Raw genomic sequence first — 21807 nt, 5'->3', positions numbered from 1 at the left:
AGAGGGAGAAGTAGACTCCTGCTGAGCAGGGGCCCAACACGGGGCTCGATCTCAGGACCCCAAGATCATGAACTGACTGAGCCACACAGGCGCCCCCACATTTTTTTAAAGATTTATTTATTTACTTGAGAGGGGGGAGGACCGAGGGAGAGGGAGAGAAAGAATCACAAGAAGACTCCCCATTGAGTGTGGAGCCCAACAGGGTACTTGATCTCACAACCCTGACAACAAGAGTTGGACACTCAACCAACTGAGCCACTCAGGTACCCCTCTGTTACAGCGTTTCTGACTTCTCACATTTCCGTTTGATTCTTTCTTAAGAGTTTCCATCTCCCTGTTTACATTCCCCACATAATTGGCATATTATCCACTTTCCCTATTAGAGTCCTAAGCATACTACTCATTGTTATTACAAATTCCCAGTCTGATAATTCCAAAATACTTTCTATAAACTGAATCTGGTTCCGATGCTTGATTTGTGTCTTCAGACTGTGTTTTTTTGCCTTTCAGCCTGCCTTTTACTTTTTTGTTGAAAATTGGACATGATGCATTGGATAAAAGAAACTAAGGTAAATAAGCCTTCAGCAAGAAGTTTTATGTTAACTTACCTAGGAATTAGGCTACTTGTACTCACTGTTGTAGCTATGATGTCAGAGCTAAAATCTGCTCTAATGTCCTTGTTTATTTCCTTCCTGTTGTTCTGGGCTTCCCTAGATACTCTTTCTTAAATAATAGTATCTGAGGTGTGCAGTTTTTTCAGCTGTAATCTCCTGTTATTACACAAGGGCCCTATCGATGTGGTGGTAAATTGTGGCAGGGGTTGGAGGGAGAAGCATTCTATCATCATATGATTAGTTCTCAGTCTTTTAGTGAGTTTTCGCCTCTGAGCTGTGACCTTCAAATGTGCTAATTACGTTTGCCCTCCTCCACCAGTGTAGACAGGAAGGCTAGTGGAGTTGGGTATTTCCTTTCTCCTCAGTTGGTTAGACTCCAATAAAATGCAAATCAGGTAAGTTCTGGTAAAATCATTTCCCTTGAGGGCAGGCCTTAATTAAGGAGAACAAAGAGCTTTGGGCTTATTTCAGAATGATTACTTTTTCCCCTCCGGTGCCTGGAGCAGGAAGGAATTATTTCCCCAGTCTTCATCCTGAGAACCTCATGGGGCCCCTGGAGGTAAAACTTGCAAAAAAAAAAAAAAAAGTTTTTCTCTCAAGCTAATACATACTCCTTCTCCAGCAATATCCTTGCTCCTACCAGGACCCAGAAGTGGTGACTGTATCCACCAGGCTTTCCAGATTTCAGAGTAAAGAACATAGGGCAGGGGTGCCTGGGTGGCTCAGTCGTAAAGCGTCTGCCTTCGGCTCAGGTCACGATCCCAGGGTCCTGGGATCGAGCCCCACATCAGGCTTCCTGCTCTACGGGAAGACTGCTTCTCCCTCTCCCACTCCCCCTGCATGTGTTCCCTCTCTTGCTGTGTCTCTCTCTGTCAAATAAATAAATAAAATATTAAGAAAAAAAAAGAACATAGGGCAGTTTGCCCTGTGACCTCAATTTTCTAACTGATTTAAGAGTTGTTCCTTCAGCTTTTTCTGTGTGACAATGGAAGTGACAACTTCTAAGCTCTTTACATGTCAGACCAGAAACCAGAAGCTCTTTCCAGTTTTTTTCTACGCATTTTCTATGCATTGTATAAAGGTTTTATCAAAAAGTTAACAGCATATAGTACATTTATTTTTTTAAACTACATCCTAAAATTAACATATCATGAATATTTTTGTGCCCTTAAGTATGCCCTTATACTTCATGCTTAGTGGTGTGATTCTACACCAAAACAGTGGAACCATAATTTATTAACCAATCCCCTATTTGGGGGGTATCAGGTTTTTTTCATTTCCTTTTTTTAAGACAAATTTTTTTAAAATAAATATCCTAGTGTATAAAGTTTTATATGCAACATTGGCTATTTTCTTTATATAAGTTCTTATAAGTAGATTGATTAGTCAAAGATTTTGAATGCATTCAAATTCTTGAACTGTACTGTCAAACAGCCTTCCTGAAAAACTGTACTAATTTGCCTTTCCATTTGCAGTAGGTGAGAATACCCAACACTGGATAATTTGTGTAAAACTTTGCCAATTTGGACACTTGGGATGCTTCCATAATTTGGCTATTGTAAATAATTCTGAAATAAACATATGGGTGCGTGTATCCTTTTAAATTAGTGTTTTTGTATTCTTTGGATAAATACCCAGTAGTGTGATTACTGGACTGTAGGGTAGTTCTATTTTTAACTATTTGAGGAACCTCCATATTGTTTTCCACAGTGGCTGCACCAGTTTGCATTCCCACCAACATGCGAGGGTTTCTTTCTCTCCACATCCTTGCCAACACTTGTTTCTTATGTTCTTGATTTTTGGCATTCTGACAGGTATGAGGTGCCACTGTAGCTTTGGTTTGCATTTCTCTGTTGATGAATAATGTTGAGCATCATTTCATGTGTCTGTTGGCCATCTGGATGTCTTCTCTGCAGAAATGTCTGTTCATGTCTTCTGCCCACTTTTTAATTAGATTGTTTTTTGGGTGTTGAGTTTTATCAGTTCTTTATATATACTAAGCCTTTATCAGATATGTCATTTGCAAATGTCTTCCCCCACTCAGTAGGTTGCCTTTAGTTTTGCTGATTGTTTCCTTCACTGTACAGAAGATTTTTATCTGGTGTAGGTCCAAGAGTTTGTGATACACACACACACACACACACACACACACACACACACACACACACACACACGATGGGATATTATTCAGCCATGACAAAGAATGAAATTTTGCCATTTGCAACAACATGGATAGAGCTAGAGAGTATGATGCTAAGCAAAACAAGTCAGTCAGAGAAAGACAAATACAGTGTGATTTCACTCATATGTGAAATTTAAGAAACAAAACAAATGAGCAAAGGGAAAAAAAAGAGAGAGAGAGTCAAATCAAGAAACAGATTCTTACTATAGGGAAGAAACTGATGGTCACGGGAAGGGAGGTGTGTGGGGGAATGGGTGAAGGGGATTAAAGAGTACACTTATGATGAGCACCGAGTAATGTATAGAATTGGTGAATCACTTATTACACTCCTAAAACTAATATAATACTATACGTTAACTATACTGGAATTATAATTAAAAATTTAATAAAAAATAAGATAAAATTGCCAATTTGGTAGTGGAAAACAGAACTAGTATTTTTCTTTATCAGGAAGCTTGAATATATGTTCAATTTTAATAAGTATTTTTATTTTGTTATATTACTATTTTTGTTAACATTGTTATATTAATCTACATTTCTGAGCTCAGAGTAGGTGTTCAAAATCATGTGTTAACTGAAAGAACTCAGAAAATCAAAATTACTTTTTAGGCAGAACTTGTGTGCTTTTCAGCCAAGTCTTAGAAATAAAATTTTCTTGGTATAGACACAAATTAAGACTCCTGATCCACAATATTCTAGAATGGAGTAGGAAATATTTTAAATATTCTAACAATCCCAGCATCTTTAACTGATGAGAAATGATACTGAATTTCCCAAAACAAACATCTAAATGAGGTACCTTTGGCTACTTTCCACATGTGAGAGGCGAGTGACCATTTCTCTACAGTAAATTTATAATCTCACTCTCAAATACCTAGGTGATTTGCATTTCACATATATAACTTATCTAGACACTTCAGAAAGTATCTGGGTATACACTTAGAATCAAATCCACAAAGGGGGCTATTCAAGTGACATTATTAGACTAGCATAAATAATTCTACTCATATAAGTCTGCAGCCACTAAGACACAAATGTAGCTAAGCTAGAAGTTTGTTGATTTAAATCCACATTGAAAAGTAAGATGGAACTTTGTGTATTATGCATTTGATCCTAAATTACTGTACTTGCTTGAATTAGCTCCCTAAGAGATTGACATTAAATCTACCTACTTAAAATATGAAATTGGATGAGCTCTCACTATCAGCTATGCCGTCTGCATGGTCGGGTGATTTACCCCTTACTATATGGAAAAAAAAATGTGATAAATCCAAGATTAAGACCCCTGAAAGACTAAGGAGCCACTAAAATAAGACAAGCTATCAAAGTGTGGGTTTCAGGTGTCTTTACATATTTTTTAAAAGTCGCATCCAAATTATTAAAAAGTTTTAACTTGCAAGAAAGTCTGTTTCCAAAGAAACAGTATATACTTATGCCACAAGGAGAGTATCCATCATATATTGCTATTAAGCAAGTTGCCATCTCATTTCTGAAATATCTTTAAGGTAGGCGATTTCACAGGCACTATTATTAAATGGATCTTTTCAATATATCTGAGCACCCCATATTCATGAAATCCACAGATCTACCCAAAATGACTCGTTTCACTCAATAGATTCCATTTGCCCCAAAGTCAGTCTCTAAAAAGAGTTGTTAGACAAAGTATGAAAATTAAACAATCTGAATTTTCTTGCTCTAAATGTGGCTCGAAGTCTAAGAGGTAGCTGGTAAGCATAAAAAGCAGCCAGGTAACCAGGCCCTACACAACAGAGCCAGATGAGAATGGTCAAAGCATTCTCAACAATAACAAAAAGAGCAATTAGTATTTGTTGAACACTTTCCTATAAGCCAGGCTCGGTTCTAAGGGTTTCACATACACGAATTCACTAAATGCCCACGACAGCCCCGTAAGGTAGGTTCCACTATTAGTCCCATTTTCAGATAAGGAATTTGAGGCAGAGGGAGATTTGGTAACGTACCCAAGCTGACATGACTGGTCAGGGTATGGAGCTGGGATTCAAACCTAAGTAGTCTGACTTCAGACCCAAGGGCTGTAACCACCAGAGGATTCTAGCTTTTCCAGCTATATAGTTGTAAGGTACAGGTCACCAACTTTGAGAAATTGGAAAATAAAAGGCTTCCACACATTCTTGCCTAACATTTCTCAAGTTACCCTTCTGCGACACCGTTGAAGCAGCTTCGATTACCTTTTAAAGAATCAGTTGTTCAAAGTAAAGTCAAGTCATCACCAAATAGACGGTATAAAATGGTACATCTGGTAGGCTTTATTATGCATTTTGTGTATCTATCACTGTGATAAAGGCACAAAGTATAAAATAGTACCCACTCTTGCTTTGCTTTTTAGAGTACACATGAGTGAAATCACATGGTATTTGTCTTTCTCTGCTGACTTATTTCACTTAGCATAATGCCCTCTAGCTCCATCCATGTTGTTGCAAATGGCAAGATCTCATTCTTTTTGATGGATGAGCAATATTCTGCTGTGTGTGTGTGGCGCGCACGTATGCATGTGTGTATCCCACATCTTCTTTATCCATTCATCTACACTTGGGTTGCTTCTGTATCTTGGTTATTGTAAATAGTGCTGCAATAAACTTAGGGGTGCATATATCTTTTTGAGTTGGTGTTATCATTTTATGTTATGTTATTTTATGTTATCATTTTCATGTATCAGGCCCCTTGCTCAACGAGAAGCCTGCCTCTCCTTCTGCTTGCCTCTTTCCCTCTCACTCTCTGTCTCTCTGACAAATAAATAAGTAAAATCTCTAAAAAAATAATTTTTTAAATGTGTTTACAAGGCAAAAAAAAAAAATAGTACCCATGCTGTCAATGGGTTTGAAATCTAGTTGGGAAGACAGATTAGCCGAGCTGGAAGTTCTTTTTCATTCTCTCAAAACCTGATAATACTTACATGGCCTTTCTTCCATATTATGGTACCAGTGGCTGGCAAACTATGCTTCTTGATGAAAATCTTACTCAAACACTAACTTCTGATAGAAACGTGGTCCTAACTGCAAACATAATAGTGTTTCATCATCTCAGCAATATAGGATTTGGCCAATTATGCCCCAGCTAGATATCCACAAACTCTTGGAAGAAGCAAACTCAGGAAATGGAGGCAGACACGGAGTGAAACTGTGATGCCACCAGAGTTACTAAACAAAGCTTCTGCAATTACCGACTCTGGTTTTTTTTCAAACACATAATGGAAGCAAACGCTATAATCCTTAAGACATGTTTTACCACGGGTGTCTAGGATTGAGTGGTTGGCACAATTACCGTGGATTTCTCGATGAGTACACTGAACAATGATCAATTTTAAGAAGCTGTGGTAAAGTCAATTTCAGCACATGCTTAGAAGTCTCAATTTTACAAAGTTTTTGGCATTAACCCAGGGGAGAATTTAATGAGTTGCACAGCATAATTGACCACACCTAAAGTCCCAGTATATCACTTGGACAAGAAGCACATGTGAGCTGATTTTATTAAAACAACGATGACTCGCCAACTTCTAGAAGATACAGGCAAGGAAAAGTAAGCTTATCACTTGCCAGTAGCTGACAGATACCAGCTGGAGAATGCATGACTTACCACTAACTAATGGTATCTGCGAGCAGAACTTGGTCCCAAAGGAACTGCAACTAACATCTGAGATGGAGCTTCAACCTGCATTGTCATAGCTAATCTTCAAATGGTGCGGCTCGCCCTAATTAGACGTGGCGATCCCTGCTACTTTAGGGGCCCCTGTTAACAGAAATAATGATGATTAAAAGTAAACAGAGATGCGTCACTATGCCATCAATGTTTTCCCTGATTGTTACTGTCTAGCACCCAGGACTAGGTCAAAAGGTCAATAACTTCATCGCCAGTCTAAAAGCAAGAAAACATTCTTAGGAACTGTTTTTGATAAGAGCTATTACTGTAGACACATCATCATGCAAGTATTACAATAATATTTACTTTATTATAACACATACAGTCAGTGAAAAGAGCGATGAATCTTTGCTGTTCATTATATGAGCAGACAAATCAAGTACACGAGTTCCTTTTTAATTATTTTTTAAAAGGCTATTATGGACTATAATAAGGCAGAAAAAATGAAAGCATAAATACTTCTGTCGTTTATCAAACTTGAAGCGGAGCGGAAGAAGGGCAAGACAAGATATAGTTACAGAAGAAAAAGTCTCCTATTTCTCTGGCAATTGGGTTCCTGGGATTGAAGTCTCTATCAGATTTCCTCAGGGCTTCAAGACTTCATTTCCAGGTTATGGATGCCAGGAAGAAGTCCAATTCCCCAGCCTGTATAACCAGCTTATTCCTGTGTATCTGGAGTTGATTTGCCTTATTCCTATTTAGATCATTTGCCTCAAATTAATTCAAATTCATATATATTGAGCAGCCTCTACCCATCATGACCCTCCCACTATCTGCACCTCGTGGCTGTGTCAATTTTCTACCAGCAGGTGGGCAAACTCAACGAGAAGAAAAGAGTCCATATTTCAAAGAGGTTTGACAATGAGCAAGGCCACACCATTGGCTCAGATAAGAACTGAAGATTTTCCATGAAATCTCAATTTATTGCGCTCTTCTAGGCCCCCCCCCCCACTAGCATGGATAACTGGGAGTTGGCAGTATTCTCCTCAGTCCTTACCATGAGGCCACGTGGAGATCCTTTCACAGAAAGGCTGCTTGGCCTGAGTATTTTTCTGGCTAAAATCATCTCTTACATGTCATCTGGCACAGGACTTTGGGTAAAAATCAAAGCTCTTGTTTGAACAAACAAGTTGTTCTTCCTATCAGCACCTCGGCGGCGCAAGTCTCTGCTAAAGGAGGTTTGCTTTCCATTTGGTCAAGAGTTCAAGATGTGCTCTTGAACTTTTTTCACAGCAGGATCAACTTTGCATGCCCTGCAACAGATATCGAAAAAAATCCAGCTTTTGCTTCAAACAACATGGGATCCATCACCATTGCAGGTATGCACCTGCATACCTGCACCTGCACCTTCGAGAATCAATTGTGAACCAAATTGGTTCTAAGGCAGGGCTTCATTTTTGTAAAATAATGTATATGTATGATAACATGTATGTACAGCTGAGCATGGAAAAAAAGACTAGTGAGCATGAGCAGGGGGAGGGGCAGAGAGAGAGGGAGAAGCAGGCTCCCGGCCGAGCAGGGAGCCTGATGCGGGGCTCGATCCCAGGACCCTGGGATCATGACCTGAGCCAAAGGCAGATGCTTCACCAATGGAGCCACCCAGGCGCCCGTGTTTTCGTTATGTTTTTCTGGGTCTTCTGAATGTTTAACAATGAGCATCTATTTTATTTTATTATTATTTTTTGGAGGTGACTTAGCTTTTTATTTTAGCATCTATTTTAAAATCAGAAAAAAAAACCCATCATGTTAATATAAAGCTTGCTTAGGGTGTCTGATAACCGACAATCTAGTCTACGTCTAGATCATCCGAAGTTAAAAGGATCTGGACCACAGTGCCCTCACACTTATGGAAAGACTTTTATTGAGTTATAATTTACTACTTGCCCTCTTCCTTTACAGAGTCAATAAAGAAAGGCCATTCTTCTTTCTTCTCTGAAACCAAGGTTACAGATGGTATCCTTGTACTTCCCAAATGTGCCTTATTCAAACATCCCATGATCAATACTGCCTGAATGGGTGGGAGGTAGGAATAATCTCTGTAGATGAAACTGTAATTTTCTCTCGCCAGCCACCCCAAACTCCCTCTTTTTGTCTTTTCGGAAGTGCAAGCCAAATTTAGAGTGTGAATGCTATAGCGCACCAAACCAGGTGTTAAAAACATCTACACTTCCCACTTTCTTCAGAGGTACTCTATTTTATTTCATCTTTAAAAATGTTAGCTTGCAGCTATTCTTTCATATGTAACCTGTATCTAATCTTTTTTTAAAAATTTTTTATTGTTATGTTAATCACCATACATTACATCGTTTTGGTGTAGTGTTCCAAGATTCATTGTTTGTGCATAACACCCAGTGCTCCACGCAGAACGTGCCCTCTTTAATACCCATCACCAGGCTAACCCATCCCCCCCACCCCCTCCCCTCTAGAACCCTCAGTTTTTTTTTCAAGCAGGCAGGCTATAAATCTTAAAGGAATAAATGCTCTTTGCAATGACCTTGGGACAGTGATAAAAGTCCAGGTGTGCTCCAAGTATCCAAAGCCAGAGCCTCATTTTCTCTCCTCCCACATCCTCAGTGCCTACTCCAGTGTCCTTTACTTTGCCATCCAGAAAGCAAGAATTCTCAGCTTATAAGTAGAGAATCCTTTGCTCAGAGAGCATGAATGACTCAACCAATACCACACAGCAAGCAACAGAACTGATCAGAAACCAGGTCGCCTGACTTAAAGCACAGTCCTCTTTCCATTAGACTCTGAGGACATTCCACTCCCACTGAGAAGTCAGGGAAATCTAAGAAGCATGGACATAGAGGCACATATTTTTAACCTTCCTCACAAATTTCCTTTGGCTTAGCTTCTTCAGGTTCCTGAATAATGTTGGTGTTAGTCCCTTTTAACTCCCCAATAGTATACTGCCTCTCTTAGGAATTCTGGTTACAAAGTTCTTTATTCACTCACTTGGATCACCCCTTATGTGGTAAGTGGCTGCCATGAGCAAAGGAATGGGCTTCTATTCAAGAGTATGAACTGGCTTCCCCCCAGAGAATTGCTAGAAGCAAACGGGTCGTGAACAGAACATTGAATTTGAAGACCTGGGGTTTGGATCTAAGCTGACTCCAGAGCCTCCACACCCAACCCCACTGGCACCCCCAACATAAAAAATAAGAATGTACTTTGGGGGGGGGTGCCTGAGTGGCTCAGTGGGTTAAGTGTCTGCCTTCAGCTCAGGTCATGATCTCAGGGTCCTGGGATCGAGTCCTGCATCAGGCTCCCTGCTCAGCGGGGAATCTGTTTCTCCCTCTGCCTCTGCCCCTCTCCCCATTCATATGTGCTCTCTCTCTCAAATAAATAAAATCTTAAAAAAAAGAATGTACTTTGCAAAGCATTAAGGTATCCAAAGTTAAGATGTTCTCCCTTTTGTCAACTTCCACCTATTAAGAGCCTCTAAGAGAAGAGATCTACTCTTTTGCTTGCTTCTTTCTACCATCCAATAATCACATCAAATGTCCAAGCGAGAACCTAGAAGAGGAAAACTCAAGCCTCTCTGGTTGGTTTTCACAATAGAGAAGCTCACGGTAGGCTCCATAACAGGCTCATTTTCAGCCAGATATGAACACCGGAAGCTTTTCTCCTGAAGAGACAAAATGAGTGAGATTCTAGTCCCTTAGAAGATCCAGCTAACTCGCCTTATACAGGAGGAATGGACTCCATGAAATACATGGACAATCCCTCTCCCCAGAACCTCTGCCAGACCTGGCCCAGGCTGGTCCTTTGGAAATACATAACTGAATATTCCCCACATCTCATTCCTTCCACCTCACTTTGATGGATCGTTCATTACCCACGTTAGAACTGCCAAAAGAGGCAAACTCTTCAGTTTGCCTGTCCCATATTTGCATGAATTATCATGCGCTGAATGTTACGCTCCTTTGAACTTCAAAAGAGCTTCCTGGCCTCTTTGACTACAACTTTAACAACAGAGCATAATGGAGTTACAGAAAGACTCCCCCTCCCCCCACTATGGACCTCAAACCTTGCTGATTCTGGACAGTAACAGACTTTTCTATAAGCCACACACAGCTCCGTCATCCATTGCAATGAGCCATCAGGATTTCCTGGGTTCCAGAACCTGTCTTGTCTCCTGAGAGAGCAACATAACTATGGCTAATTAGCTACTAGCGAGTGGCAGCATCCAGCCCTCCTTTTCCTTGTGAAAACGGCTTTTTGCAAATATGGCCTTTTCTCCAGAACTCTTCCGATTCTACATCAATTGAGTGAGCATCTTTGACCAAAGGGCATGATGCCCCCTCCTTCCACCCTGACGCCCAAGACAGGAGAGCAAGCAGGCTACAGAGGGTCTGCACTGACAAAGGAGCTTATACTGAAACCAACCCATGAAGGGTCAAAACCCTTGGCTGCCTTGTGTAAAATGGCATCAGGCAGCAAGGAGAGACAGGAGGGTTTATTACCTTTACATTTAACACGTTACCCGGAGTTTTCCCAGATTTTTATCCCTGTTTTAAGAGTCATACTTGCCAATTGTGGAAACTCCCGAATAAACAGAGGCACAGAGATGAGCAAAAAGAAGTCATGAGCCTACCACCCACAGATTAAAAAAAATTAGCTCCCCACTGCACACCACACACGACTATAAATTTCAGATGGAATAAAGAACTATGGGTAAAACCTGACATAATGGAAGCAGAAGAAAATATAACAGAGTGAGTGATAAGGACCTCCTTAGGAAGAAGAAGAAATTCAGAAGCCATAAAGGAAATAAATAACAGATCTGATGACACCAACATTTAAAACCTCTCTATGGGCAAATCCAACTTAAAGTTTAAAGGAACTGGCAGACGGGGAAAATAATATTTTAAACACAAAAGGTCACTAACAAGGTTCAAAATAACAAAATGTTAATAGGTAAGTTTGTACCGACCACCAAGACAAGCAACCTAACTGCAAAATAGGCCAGTCACTGAAGAAATACAATTGGCTTGAAAACGAATGGCAGAGATACGCCGGTAATAGGAAAATATCACAGCAAAACTGAAATATGATTCCCACTATTAAATGGGCCCCAGATACAAAGATTAATTATATTTTTGGTGAAGGAGTTAGAGAAGGACACTCATACATAGCCAGTGGAAGTAGAAATGAACACAACTCATTTTGAAGGATAATTTGACAGTGCTTACCAAGGTGAAAAGTGAACATCCACACTGACCAAACGATTCCTCACAAATACTTGCCTAAGTGCCCGAAGGTGTTCATCAATGCCTTAGTTGTAACAGCAAAAACTGGAAGCAACCTCAATATATACAACTAGCGACTGGTTAATTAAACCATGGCACGCTTATATGACCGGAAACTACCCAGGCATGAGAAAGAATATGGTACCGTTATATGGCAAGGCTCTGACATGGAAGGATGTCCCAGACACCTATCTGAATAAAAGTTACAGAAAAATACATATCATACTCCATCTTCGTAAAAGAAAAAAAAACTTACAAACATGTATGTGTGTTTTTAGGACACAGAGGGAAGAGTTTGGAAGAACACATAGCAAACTATTAGTAATAGCTTCCCCTGGGAAGGGGGTTGGTAGCTGAGGGACACACATTCTTATAAAGCCCAGATACTTTCAGATTGTTTTGTATGATGACTATTACTAATTTTAAAATTTATGAAGTTTAAAAAGGAGGTAAGCATTTCGCAGGGCTCTCAGATTTGTAATATGCAATGTTTTTAATGGTAGCATGATAGTACATTACACAGATCGTTTATGTAACCATTCCCCCAATGGACTGACGTTTCCACTGCTTCTGACTTCTCATTGTTAGAGCTACAGTACAAATCTCCTTGCATGCATTGTGCGTGTGTGTGTGTGTGTGTGTGTGTGTGTGTCTGTGTGTATCAAGGCAATGTACAGAGGGCACATGCTCTGAGATTTCCCCTTTAGTGGAGATAACTTAGCCCATGTCCTCGAGACAGTTAGCTTGGGCGTGGCCACACAGAATGATCCTGAGCGGCTCATTCAGGGGATGACCATGCCCTTAGCCGCATCATCTGACTGTAAAGCTGAAACACGAGAAGAGAACTGGGGCCCTAAGCCATCTATTATGTAATCATTTTGACACCAACTGAGTATCAAAAGGGCTTGGGACAAATTCATAGGCAGCAGAACCCATTAGAAAGTGATAGTGTGGGGCCTATAAATATTTTTGAAGTCTGATTTTTCTTTGGTTTGTCAAGTAAGCTCAAGGTTACACGGACAGTATTCCTCAAGTCTTCATACATATGGAAGACTTCCCAGAAGAGATGGCCTTCCAAGAGTTGCAAGCTTCCCCTATGACGCCATCAGTTAACAGGTCATAAGAGAGCAAGGATCTTAGGCCCAGCTGGGTTGTAAGCAGAGCTGAAGATGAATGGACAACTTTTCTATCACGGCCACTTAAAGGAGAGCTTTCTGACAAGAGAGAAACTGATGCAGAGTTTCCTAGCCGATACCTGGGCCCCGCCAAACTTCCTCACGTGTCCCCATCATGCTAGGTAACACCACAGGTCACTCACGCTCAGAAGCCTAATCAAAAGCACCCCTTCTCCCGGGAAGAAGACAGAGAGGACTATGAAAAGTGTAGTGGGACAGAAATACACGTCATGGTGGAATGGATTTGGCACCGTTTTCCCTGTCAGCAAGCCTCATGCCAGCTATAGTCAACTTGCGCTGATAAAGGAGATAAATGTTGCGGTGATGGGCTTCATGTGCTGCGGCAGCCCCTACCAGGAAGATTTTCACAGTTCCTTCTCATGAATAAGTTCAGTGGAGCAGAGAATGCCCCTCTTGGCCCAGCTCCATTTTGTGCTTCTTTTGATGCAGCCAAAGACGGGAACCAAAGCAGTGGTTTCTCCTTCCAATTTAGAGCAAGCGTCTACCCCAGAGAGGGCTGCAAGTGGCCCCAAGAAGGTGAGGCTCGGACTTTCAGCAGAAAGCCCCTAACAAGAGCAGCGATGTCAATGGTTACGCATAAATCTCCCAAACGTGGCAGCCAGGAGGGTTAATTATACCCCCTTCCTGCCACTCGGCTTTCTCCAATGTGTTAGCCCATCACACGGATCGCTGACTTTCTAGAAATATTCCCTGGCTTTGCGGGGACGTTCTTTCAATAAACGGCATCCGATTTGCTCACGGTCCCTGGAATCTCAATTTCCTCAAAGGATTTTTCATCTGAATCCAGTTCATGTGAAGGTTTTTTTCTTTCTTCGTTTTGCGGCATAAGGGAATAGGCAGAGCCTGCCTTACTTTTTCTTTTTCGTTTTCTTTTTTTCTTTTCTGTGTTATTCTTTTACATAAACTGAAAACCTTTGCTGAAGAGTCTGAAATTTGGGAAAAAATCCAGCTCATCTGTCAGATATTTCTAGAGTTACGTAAAATGGAATGAGATTTGTACAGCTTAGAACAGGAAAAGGAAAATAGGCTAATGTGTCATGTGTTCTAGGAGATGAAAACTATATGATAATCAGAAAAACAGCCCCAAATTTAGTTGGCCCGATTCAGAGCACTCATTCTTTTATCAACTCATGCATAAACCAGTAACATTCACTTTCTTCTCTTAGAATAATGGTATGGCCACATTTGGGCTAAATCACAATCCCTACGGATTATAACCACATTTTCAAAGAAATTACAAGAAAGTATCTTGTTTGTTAAACTCAAGACACTTACGTTTTACTTGTTCTGTTTTGCTTCCTTCTAGGAAAAGAAAGAACAGCAACAAGGAGAAGATATATTTCATGCCTCCCATTTTCCACTTTTTTCTCATCTTCACCGCTGCAAAAGGCTGCTCAAAACTTTCAGGGCCCGGTGTATTCAAGCTGCTGGGAAGAAAGCAGGAGAAAAGACTTAGGTCGTCTGAAACTGATGGGAGATCACCGATGCTTACGCTTTTAACTTGTCAGGGGGGAAAAATGCTAGAGGATTTACGTAAGGGTAAGCACTGCTTTCCTGTGTAAGAAAGAGCACTTGCCTCTCCTGTCTTGCAAAGATTAAGGGGGAAAATTCAAGCAGATGAACATGCATTCCTATCCAATGCTAAGGCTAAAATCCTTACAGGCAAGTAATAGGAAAATAAAAATAAATTTTGAAATCATCCCTTCTAACAGAATTAGAGTTGATTTCCCAAGAGATTTTCTTTGGGAGAAAAGGGAAATGGGTTTGCAAAACGACTCCTCTGGCAACCAAGATAAAAATAATAGGCATGGGACCCAAACAATTTCTGAAATGCAAGTTAACTCATCTTAGCTTCAAGACTACTGCTATTTATTAATCCTTCAGGGATGAGGCGTAAATTGGTCAATGTTTCTCCTGTGTCTTCTATGAGATCTATAAAGATGTGCAGTTGGGTTACTTATGTTGGAAAAGATGGATATAATTAGCAAATGGACACAAGTAAACACCTTAACGGTTCAGACATATTGCTCTCATGTGAAGTCCACTGTGAAACAGAAACTTCTAGTGGGCCATTTTTGAGGGACATTAGGCCAATTTAAATAGATAATGTGTTCACACTGCACCACCATGCAGAAGACCATCAAAGCAACTACAATTCTTCAAAGTATGAGACTTGCATTTCTAGTCTAAGGGGTGGAAATCTTAAACCTTTTGAGCCTTAAAACACAGAAAGCTTGCTCAGGTCCAGCCACGGGTCATTTCCATAGATTTTAGAGTCCATAAAACCCTTCCAGTGGATGATTTGAAAGTATGTAAATGTCTGAGAAACACCACCTTTCAATCCGGGGTTAACCCCAATGGGAATTAAACGCATTGATCTTTTCTGAGGGGCCAACCTAAATACTGAGTATAGAGAGCTGGCAGAAATGCAAGATGATCATTCTGGAGAACTGAACTGTCTTTGGGCCGCGATGGGGATGCCACAGCTCCTACTTGAAATGCTATGAACTTATCCAGACAAATTGAAAGCCATTGTTTGAAATTATGGCTATGTAACCGAAGTAGAAAATACAGAATAACTTGTGCCATGATTTGCAGCACCCGTCTGCCTTCTCTACCTCCTTCCTGCTCCGTATTTTTTTTAAGATTTTATTTACTTATTTGACAGAGAGAGAGCATGAGCAGGGGGTTGGAGCAAGGGGAGAGGGAGAAGCAGGCTCCCCGCTGAGCTGGGAGCCTGATGTGGGGCTCGATCCCAAGACCCTGGGATCATGACCCGAGCTGAAGGCAGTCGCTTAACCGACTGAGCCACCCAGGAGCCCCTTCCTGCTCCTTAAACAAGGGCCAAATTCTCATAGGACATGTTCCTAGCCTCCCAAAGGCCTTGGTTCTGACATTTTGGTCCCCTCTGTGAGCTTGTGGTCCAGCTTCAATCACTCAGCACGTCTCTGTCCTCTGAGAGCTACCAGGTCCCCCTTGAAGCAAATCATTTCCATGAACGGTTTAACACAGCTGCCCACCCCAGGAGGTTCTTTCTGAGCCTACTTTAATAAGCTTATCCCCCAAGCCTTCGAATGAGAAAGATTTTCTAACCGCTGAAATCCAATTTATCACAATCACATATGGATCTCAGGGGGTATTTCTGAAACCACAGTTTTTGGGTCTCCCCATGCAAGAACCAACAGGGTTGTTTTTCTTGTACAATGGTTGGGCGATTCGGTGAACAGTAGCATTGCTTCATAACTCAAGCTGGCAAGAAAACGGCTCTCAGAATTTTTTTTGCTTTTCTTGGGTCCCAACTAATGTTATGAGCAAATAGAAAAGTTGGTGACGAGAGAGCAATTAATCTCTTTTGGCGTTCCTGTCATCTGTGTGGCCTCCCAGGCTGTGATGGAGAACATCAGAAAATGAATCGCTTTATAAATATTCACTTTTGATTTACAAGATCTGAAGTCCTGTCTTTGTATTCTGTGCAGAAATATAAACTGAGAAGAATTCCCTCCCCAGGACTCCTCCCGGTTCAATGTCGCCTGATCCCTTTAACTTTTTCTTTTGGGGGAGGGAGGTGGTTTCAAGACATTTGTTGGGACTGCAGCAATAAACCTAAGTGAGCATTGCTCAGCAAACATGCCGACTCTTATACTTGCAAAGAGCCAAACTGTCCTTAATTTTTCAAATTATACTTTGACCCAGTTAACTGGAGTTATTTCTGCATTAACTCTCTGCTTCACTCGGGCTGTTGTGCCATTGAACTTGCACTGACTCTCCTACAGGTTACTTAGAAATGTAGCCACAGACCTGTCTGGGGGGATCCAGGCTCCCCACCCCCAAGAAAGCAAGTAAGAACACAAAATCCTGCAACCCTGGGGAGGGGGCGGTTTACAAGAAAACAAGAAGGGGCGCCTGGGTGGCTCAGTTTTTAAGCGTCTGCCTTCGGCTCAGGTCATGATCCCAGGGTCTTGGGATTGAGCCCTGCATCGGGCTCCCTGCTCCACGGGAAGCCTGCTTCTCCCTCTCCCACTCCCCCTGCTTGTGTTCCCTCTTTCGCTGTGTCTCTCTCTGTCAAAAAAATAAATAAAATCTTTAAAAAAAAAAAAACAAAAGAACAAGAAACATGTCAGAACCTAAAGAAGTGTATCCATTCAGGTGCCTCCATGAAACAAACATTCACAGTTCATTTGCATCTAGCAAAGGGACCGAAGGCTCCTTGCCCGGTCGGAACCACAAGGCAATCTGGGTCATCAAGTGTCAGAAGTCCAGACCTTCTCAGAAGACGTCTCCTGGGTAGAAGAGAACCAGAGAGACTTTCCCAAAGGCAGGCTAAGGGATGAGCATGTCAGCCAGTGCTTCACGGCCCACAGTGTCTCTTTATTCCTCCCGAGAGGCTTGACTGACCTTGTAAACTCACATTCACTGTCTTCTGTGGGACAGCCCCCCACCCCGGGGGGAGGGTAGTGCTTCTCTTTGGGACAAACAACAAGAAGACACTGGGGGTCTCAGTGACCGCGTCCATCCACTGAGATCTTCTCCCCACTCCACCACCCAACAAGAAAAGCTCAGTTCACCGGTGGTGGGAAGCCACCAAAAAACTGGCAGTTCTAGCCCAGGGTGTCTCTCGTCAGAGGCAATGCCTTCACTACTGCTTATGACTGAGAAACAATGCTTTGCATTTGGCTTTCAAAACACCTTGCTAGCCATCATTTCATTTTATTCCCCACAGCAACTCCACCTTCAAAATGGGCCCCCTGGAGCCCAGAGGACTCAACAGCCCATTCCCATAGAGTTAGTGGCAGGGCCGGCCCGGGAGCTTCTGGAAGGCAGGCTTTCCAGGCCCTAAGCTCTGGCAGTGCTGCGTTGCTTCCTGAGCCTAGCGTCTCAGGCTCTGACCCCAGTGGTCTGGGCCGGAAAATGAGACAGATGTCCAGGGGCTAGAGGAGCCTCTCGCCCCCGTCCACCCTGTTTCATTAACTTTAGCCCATATTAATCTCCCGCCGGTCCAGGGCGCTGCAGCAAGCGAGAAAAAAAGGCTCTCGGGACACAGGCAGTAAGGAAGGGGACTGCAGAAGCCGTTAGGTGGCTGGCCAAGTGGCCTTCCCCAGGCGCCAGAGCCTGGAGATAAGCAGGCCAAGCGGGGAGTGGCAAGTGGTGAGTTCGAATCCAAGGTCCCTAACCTGCCCGGGGTCCTGCGCCTGGGAGCCCACCTCCAGCCCGGCCGCTGGCTGCTGGACCCGAGAGCAAGTTGGGGTGGCAGGTCGGGGGAGTTCGGGGCGCCCCGGGGGACCGTCCAGGGGCGGCTCGGGCCAACAGAAGACACCCCACCTGTGCAAAGGCTGGAAAGGAAGGTAGAGGGAGCGGGCATCGGGCACTGCTCACTGACCTGGCCACTGGCCTGCTCCGTCTTCCACGCGTGCACGCGCTCCGAGCTCCCCGGGGCGCTCCTCCGAGGTCTGGGGCTCGCAGGTTGTGGCGAGAGCTAGAGTGCGCGCGAAGGGGGAGGGGGGACTCCAAAGTGGGTGGGAGGAAAAACATCACCGCCCTCACACCACGAGGGAACAGCGGCTCGCTCGGCTCCCGGGGGCAGAGCCAAGGCGCGGGCGCGGCGGCCCGGGGCCACCTGCCCGCCCGCCGCCCGCTCCCCACTTGGCCCGAGAGGCCGGCCGCCCGGCGCAGGCGGGAAGTCCACGGGCGCGCAGCCGCCGCAAGCCCGCAGCCGGGTCTCCGCCCCGGCACAGCGCCTTTACTCCTGCTCCGCGGGCCCGAAAGTTAAGAAATCGGGAGAAAGTGTGAGGCTCAGCCGGCGACTTTCCCATCACGCAGCGCCCCCACTGCACCCCCCCTCCTCTGGCTAAGCCAGCGTTGGGGTCTTAAAGGGACCGCACCTCTCCTCCGGCCCCTCCTCCCCCTCTGCGCTGGAATGCACCTAGGAGCTCCCCACCACTCGCGCGGGCCCTGGAGACCCCGGCTACCCTCCGACCTCACTATCTGGAAGCCCGCAACCCCTGTCCTCCGGCACAGGGGCCCTCTGGGTGCACCTGGTCCGGCCCTGAGCCCGTGCGCGGGACGCTGGAGGAGCTGGCCTCGCAAATTACGCCCCAGCAAGCTGCTTATCATTTCGGGGCGTTTCCCAATCCCCACCGCGGCTGGAAAAGTGGCAAAGTGTTGGTGTCCTTAAAGGCAGGGTGGAGACGGGTGTCTGTGTGGAGGGAGAGGGGACGATTTAGAAATCTGCTTTCTCCCACAGAGAGGGCCCCCGCGCCTCATGCAAGGGGCCTTTACTAACTGTTCAGGGTCTTGAAGAAAATTTGGAGTGGCCCACCACAGCTACCACTGTTCTAGCAGTCCCTAGGATTCTGAGTTGGGCCAAGAACCCAGCCTTGAAATCACAATAGCCCTGGGGATGCCTTGGTGAGCCTGAGACAGACTAGTGCAAAGTTGTGTTTATTTGATGAGAGGTAGTTACAAAGAATTCTCAAAATCCTCTAAGGGCCCCAAAATGCTGCCTTGACATACAGTACCTATTTATATTTTAAGCCCCTAAATTTGGAGGAGAGCTACAGGGATTTTTTTTTTTTTTAACACGGAACTGTATCATATTGTTATTTCTAACACCTATATATCTTTATGGCTTATGGATTACTTTCGTATACATCATCACTACTGTTTTAACCCCTCACCACCAACTATGAACTATCTGTGGCCTCAAGTGTTAGAGTCAGTCGGTAGGGATCTTCTGGACCATGGAGCTCAACATCTTCATGTCACAGAAGAGGAAATGGATGGGGTGGAGGGAGGTGATGTATCCAAGGTCATGCAGGTAGTAAATGACAGATTTGAGATTCCATGTCAGGTTTCCTGACTTTCAACCCACTACTCTCTGATTGTTACCTCCAGCCTAGAGATGAGGAAATTGATGCTCAGGGAAATTGTAGCTTGCCCCAAAATCACGTATCGGGAACACAGAACAAAGGAAAAGTAAAACAAGAATAACTGTCTCTGGAAATTACCTCCTTCTTCTTTCTTCAGAAGTGTTAATATCAACCAACTAGCCCCTGCATTGCTGGAGATGTTTATTTCACCGTTAAGGAAGGAAAAGGGGCCCTTCTAAAGTGTTGCCTTCAGGGTCCAAAATGTCTAGCTCCATTCCGCTGTTTGGGTAGCCGTACACTGCCACATGCATTCAATTTGTGCTGTAGTATATTAGTTTGAACTTGCTGATTTGTTGCCTTATAACTGTTCTCATGCCATTTAATGTGCTGATGTTTTGTCTCGCAAGACTGTGAGTTCTTCAAGGCAAGAACTGGTTGTTCAATTTCCTTTGTATCTGCGTTCCCCAGTCCCCATCATCACTGCCAACTTGCCTAGAGAGTATGTATTCAGGAAAATGGGTTCCAGGAACAACAGCCTGGGACGAACATGGATCCTAGCATTGAAAATGAGTAGACTCACTGAAATTTACAACTCATGTATTTGGCTACTACCACTCGCTCCCCTGCCTGATGTAATATTCTGATTACCGCATAATAAACCATCCCAAAACCTAGTGGCTTAAAAGCTTAAAACAATTAAAAAAAAGCTTAAAACAATTTGCTGTGATCAAATGGTTCTTTTGAACTGGGCAGTTTTTGCTCAGGATCTCTTATACACTTGGCAACTATATAAGGGAGCTGCTGGGATTTTCTGAAAGGTTCTTCACTCATGTAAATGATGGTGGTCCTTGTATTAGTTGGTCTTGATTTCTGAATTGGGAACTCTAATTTGGGTGAGGCCAAACCTCCACTTCCTACCAGGCCTTATTTAAACTAAACTGAGGATTATTTCCATGCCTTATTTCTTCCTATTAAATGGGGATTAGAGCACGGATCATGTCATACTCCCTTCTTTTTTTATTTGGAGATAATTGTAGATTTACAATTGTAAGAAATAATTTGGAGGAATTCCCAAATACCCTTCACCCCCCAGTGGTAACATGTCTCATAGCTGTAGTATAATATCGATACAATCCATCCACTTTCTTCCAATTTTACCAGTTTTACATGCACCCATTTGCCGGTGTGTATAGTTCTATGAAATTTTATCACGTGTTGGTTCATGTGGCCACTGCCACAGTCAAAGTACTGAACAACGCCAGCACCACAAAGATTCCCAGTGTTCCTCTTTTATAGTCCCACCTAGCTTCTCTCCCTGTCTTCCTACTCCCTGGCAACCCCTAAGCTGTTCTCCATCTCTGTAATCTTGTCATTTAGGAGTATTACACGGAATCATGCGGGGTATGTAACCTTCTGAGACTGGCTTCTTTTTAATTCATCATAATTCTCTGGAGACCCATCCAAGTTGTGGCATATGTTAATAATTCATTCCTTTTTTATGGCTAATTAATATTCCTCGGTACGGACATACCATAGCCTGTTCAACCATTCACCGACTGCAAGGCATCTGGGTTCATTCCAGATTGGGGCAGTTACAGATCAAGCTGCTGTGCACATAGGTCTCCAGATTTTGCACGAACATAACTTTTCATTTCCCAGGGATAAAGGCCCAACAGTGCCGTTCCTGGGTTGTATGGTGAGTGCATGTTTAGTTTCGTTAAGGACTGCCAAATGCTTTTCAAAGTGGCCGTACTATTGATATTCCCACCAGCAATGCATGAGAAATCCAGTTTTTCTGCATTCTTGTCAACATTCACTGTTGCCATTATTTTTTAATTTTAGCCATTCGGATAGGTGTATTGAGATAGCTCATTGTGGTTGTATTTTACATTGTCCTAATATCTAATGGTATCTCCCATCTTTTCATGTATTTATTTGACATCTATGTATCCTCTTCTGGGAACTGTCTCTTCATTGGCTTTTGCGCATTTTTTCTTTGGAATGTTTTCTCACAGTTGAATT

General features: G+C 43.1%; 1 protein-coding gene across 7 annotated transcripts in view; it reads right to left on the bottom strand.

Moving 5' to 3' along the window:
• CHRDL1 (chordin like 1) overlaps positions 1–18706 on the bottom strand; it is a 114670-nt gene extending 95964 nt beyond the window's left edge. For 2 of the 7 annotated variants that reach the window (XM_027609375.2, XM_027609379.2), the window contains exons 1-2: positions 18297–18704; positions 14195–14346 (exon numbers count right to left, since the gene is read on the bottom strand). In XM_027609375.2, coding sequence (XP_027465176.1) covers positions 14195–14346; positions 18297–18448 — 304 coding nt within the window. In that variant the 5' untranslated portion in view covers positions 18449–18704. Of the gene's footprint in view, positions 1–14194; positions 14347–18296 lie in introns of all 7 variants that reach the window. The other 5 variants (XM_027609376.2, XM_027609380.2, XM_027609382.2 and 2 more) reach the window with 4 other exon arrangements.
• Between the last annotated feature and the right edge of the window lie 3101 nt (positions 18707–21807).

The sequence above is a fragment of the Zalophus californianus genome, chromosome X (assembly GCF_009762305.2).
Source record: "Zalophus californianus isolate mZalCal1 chromosome X, mZalCal1.pri.v2, whole genome shotgun sequence".
Taxonomy (NCBI): Eukaryota; Metazoa; Chordata; class Mammalia; order Carnivora; family Otariidae; genus Zalophus; species Zalophus californianus.
Note: the sequence above shows the minus strand (reverse complement) of the source record. Positions and strands in the feature narration are given on the sequence as shown.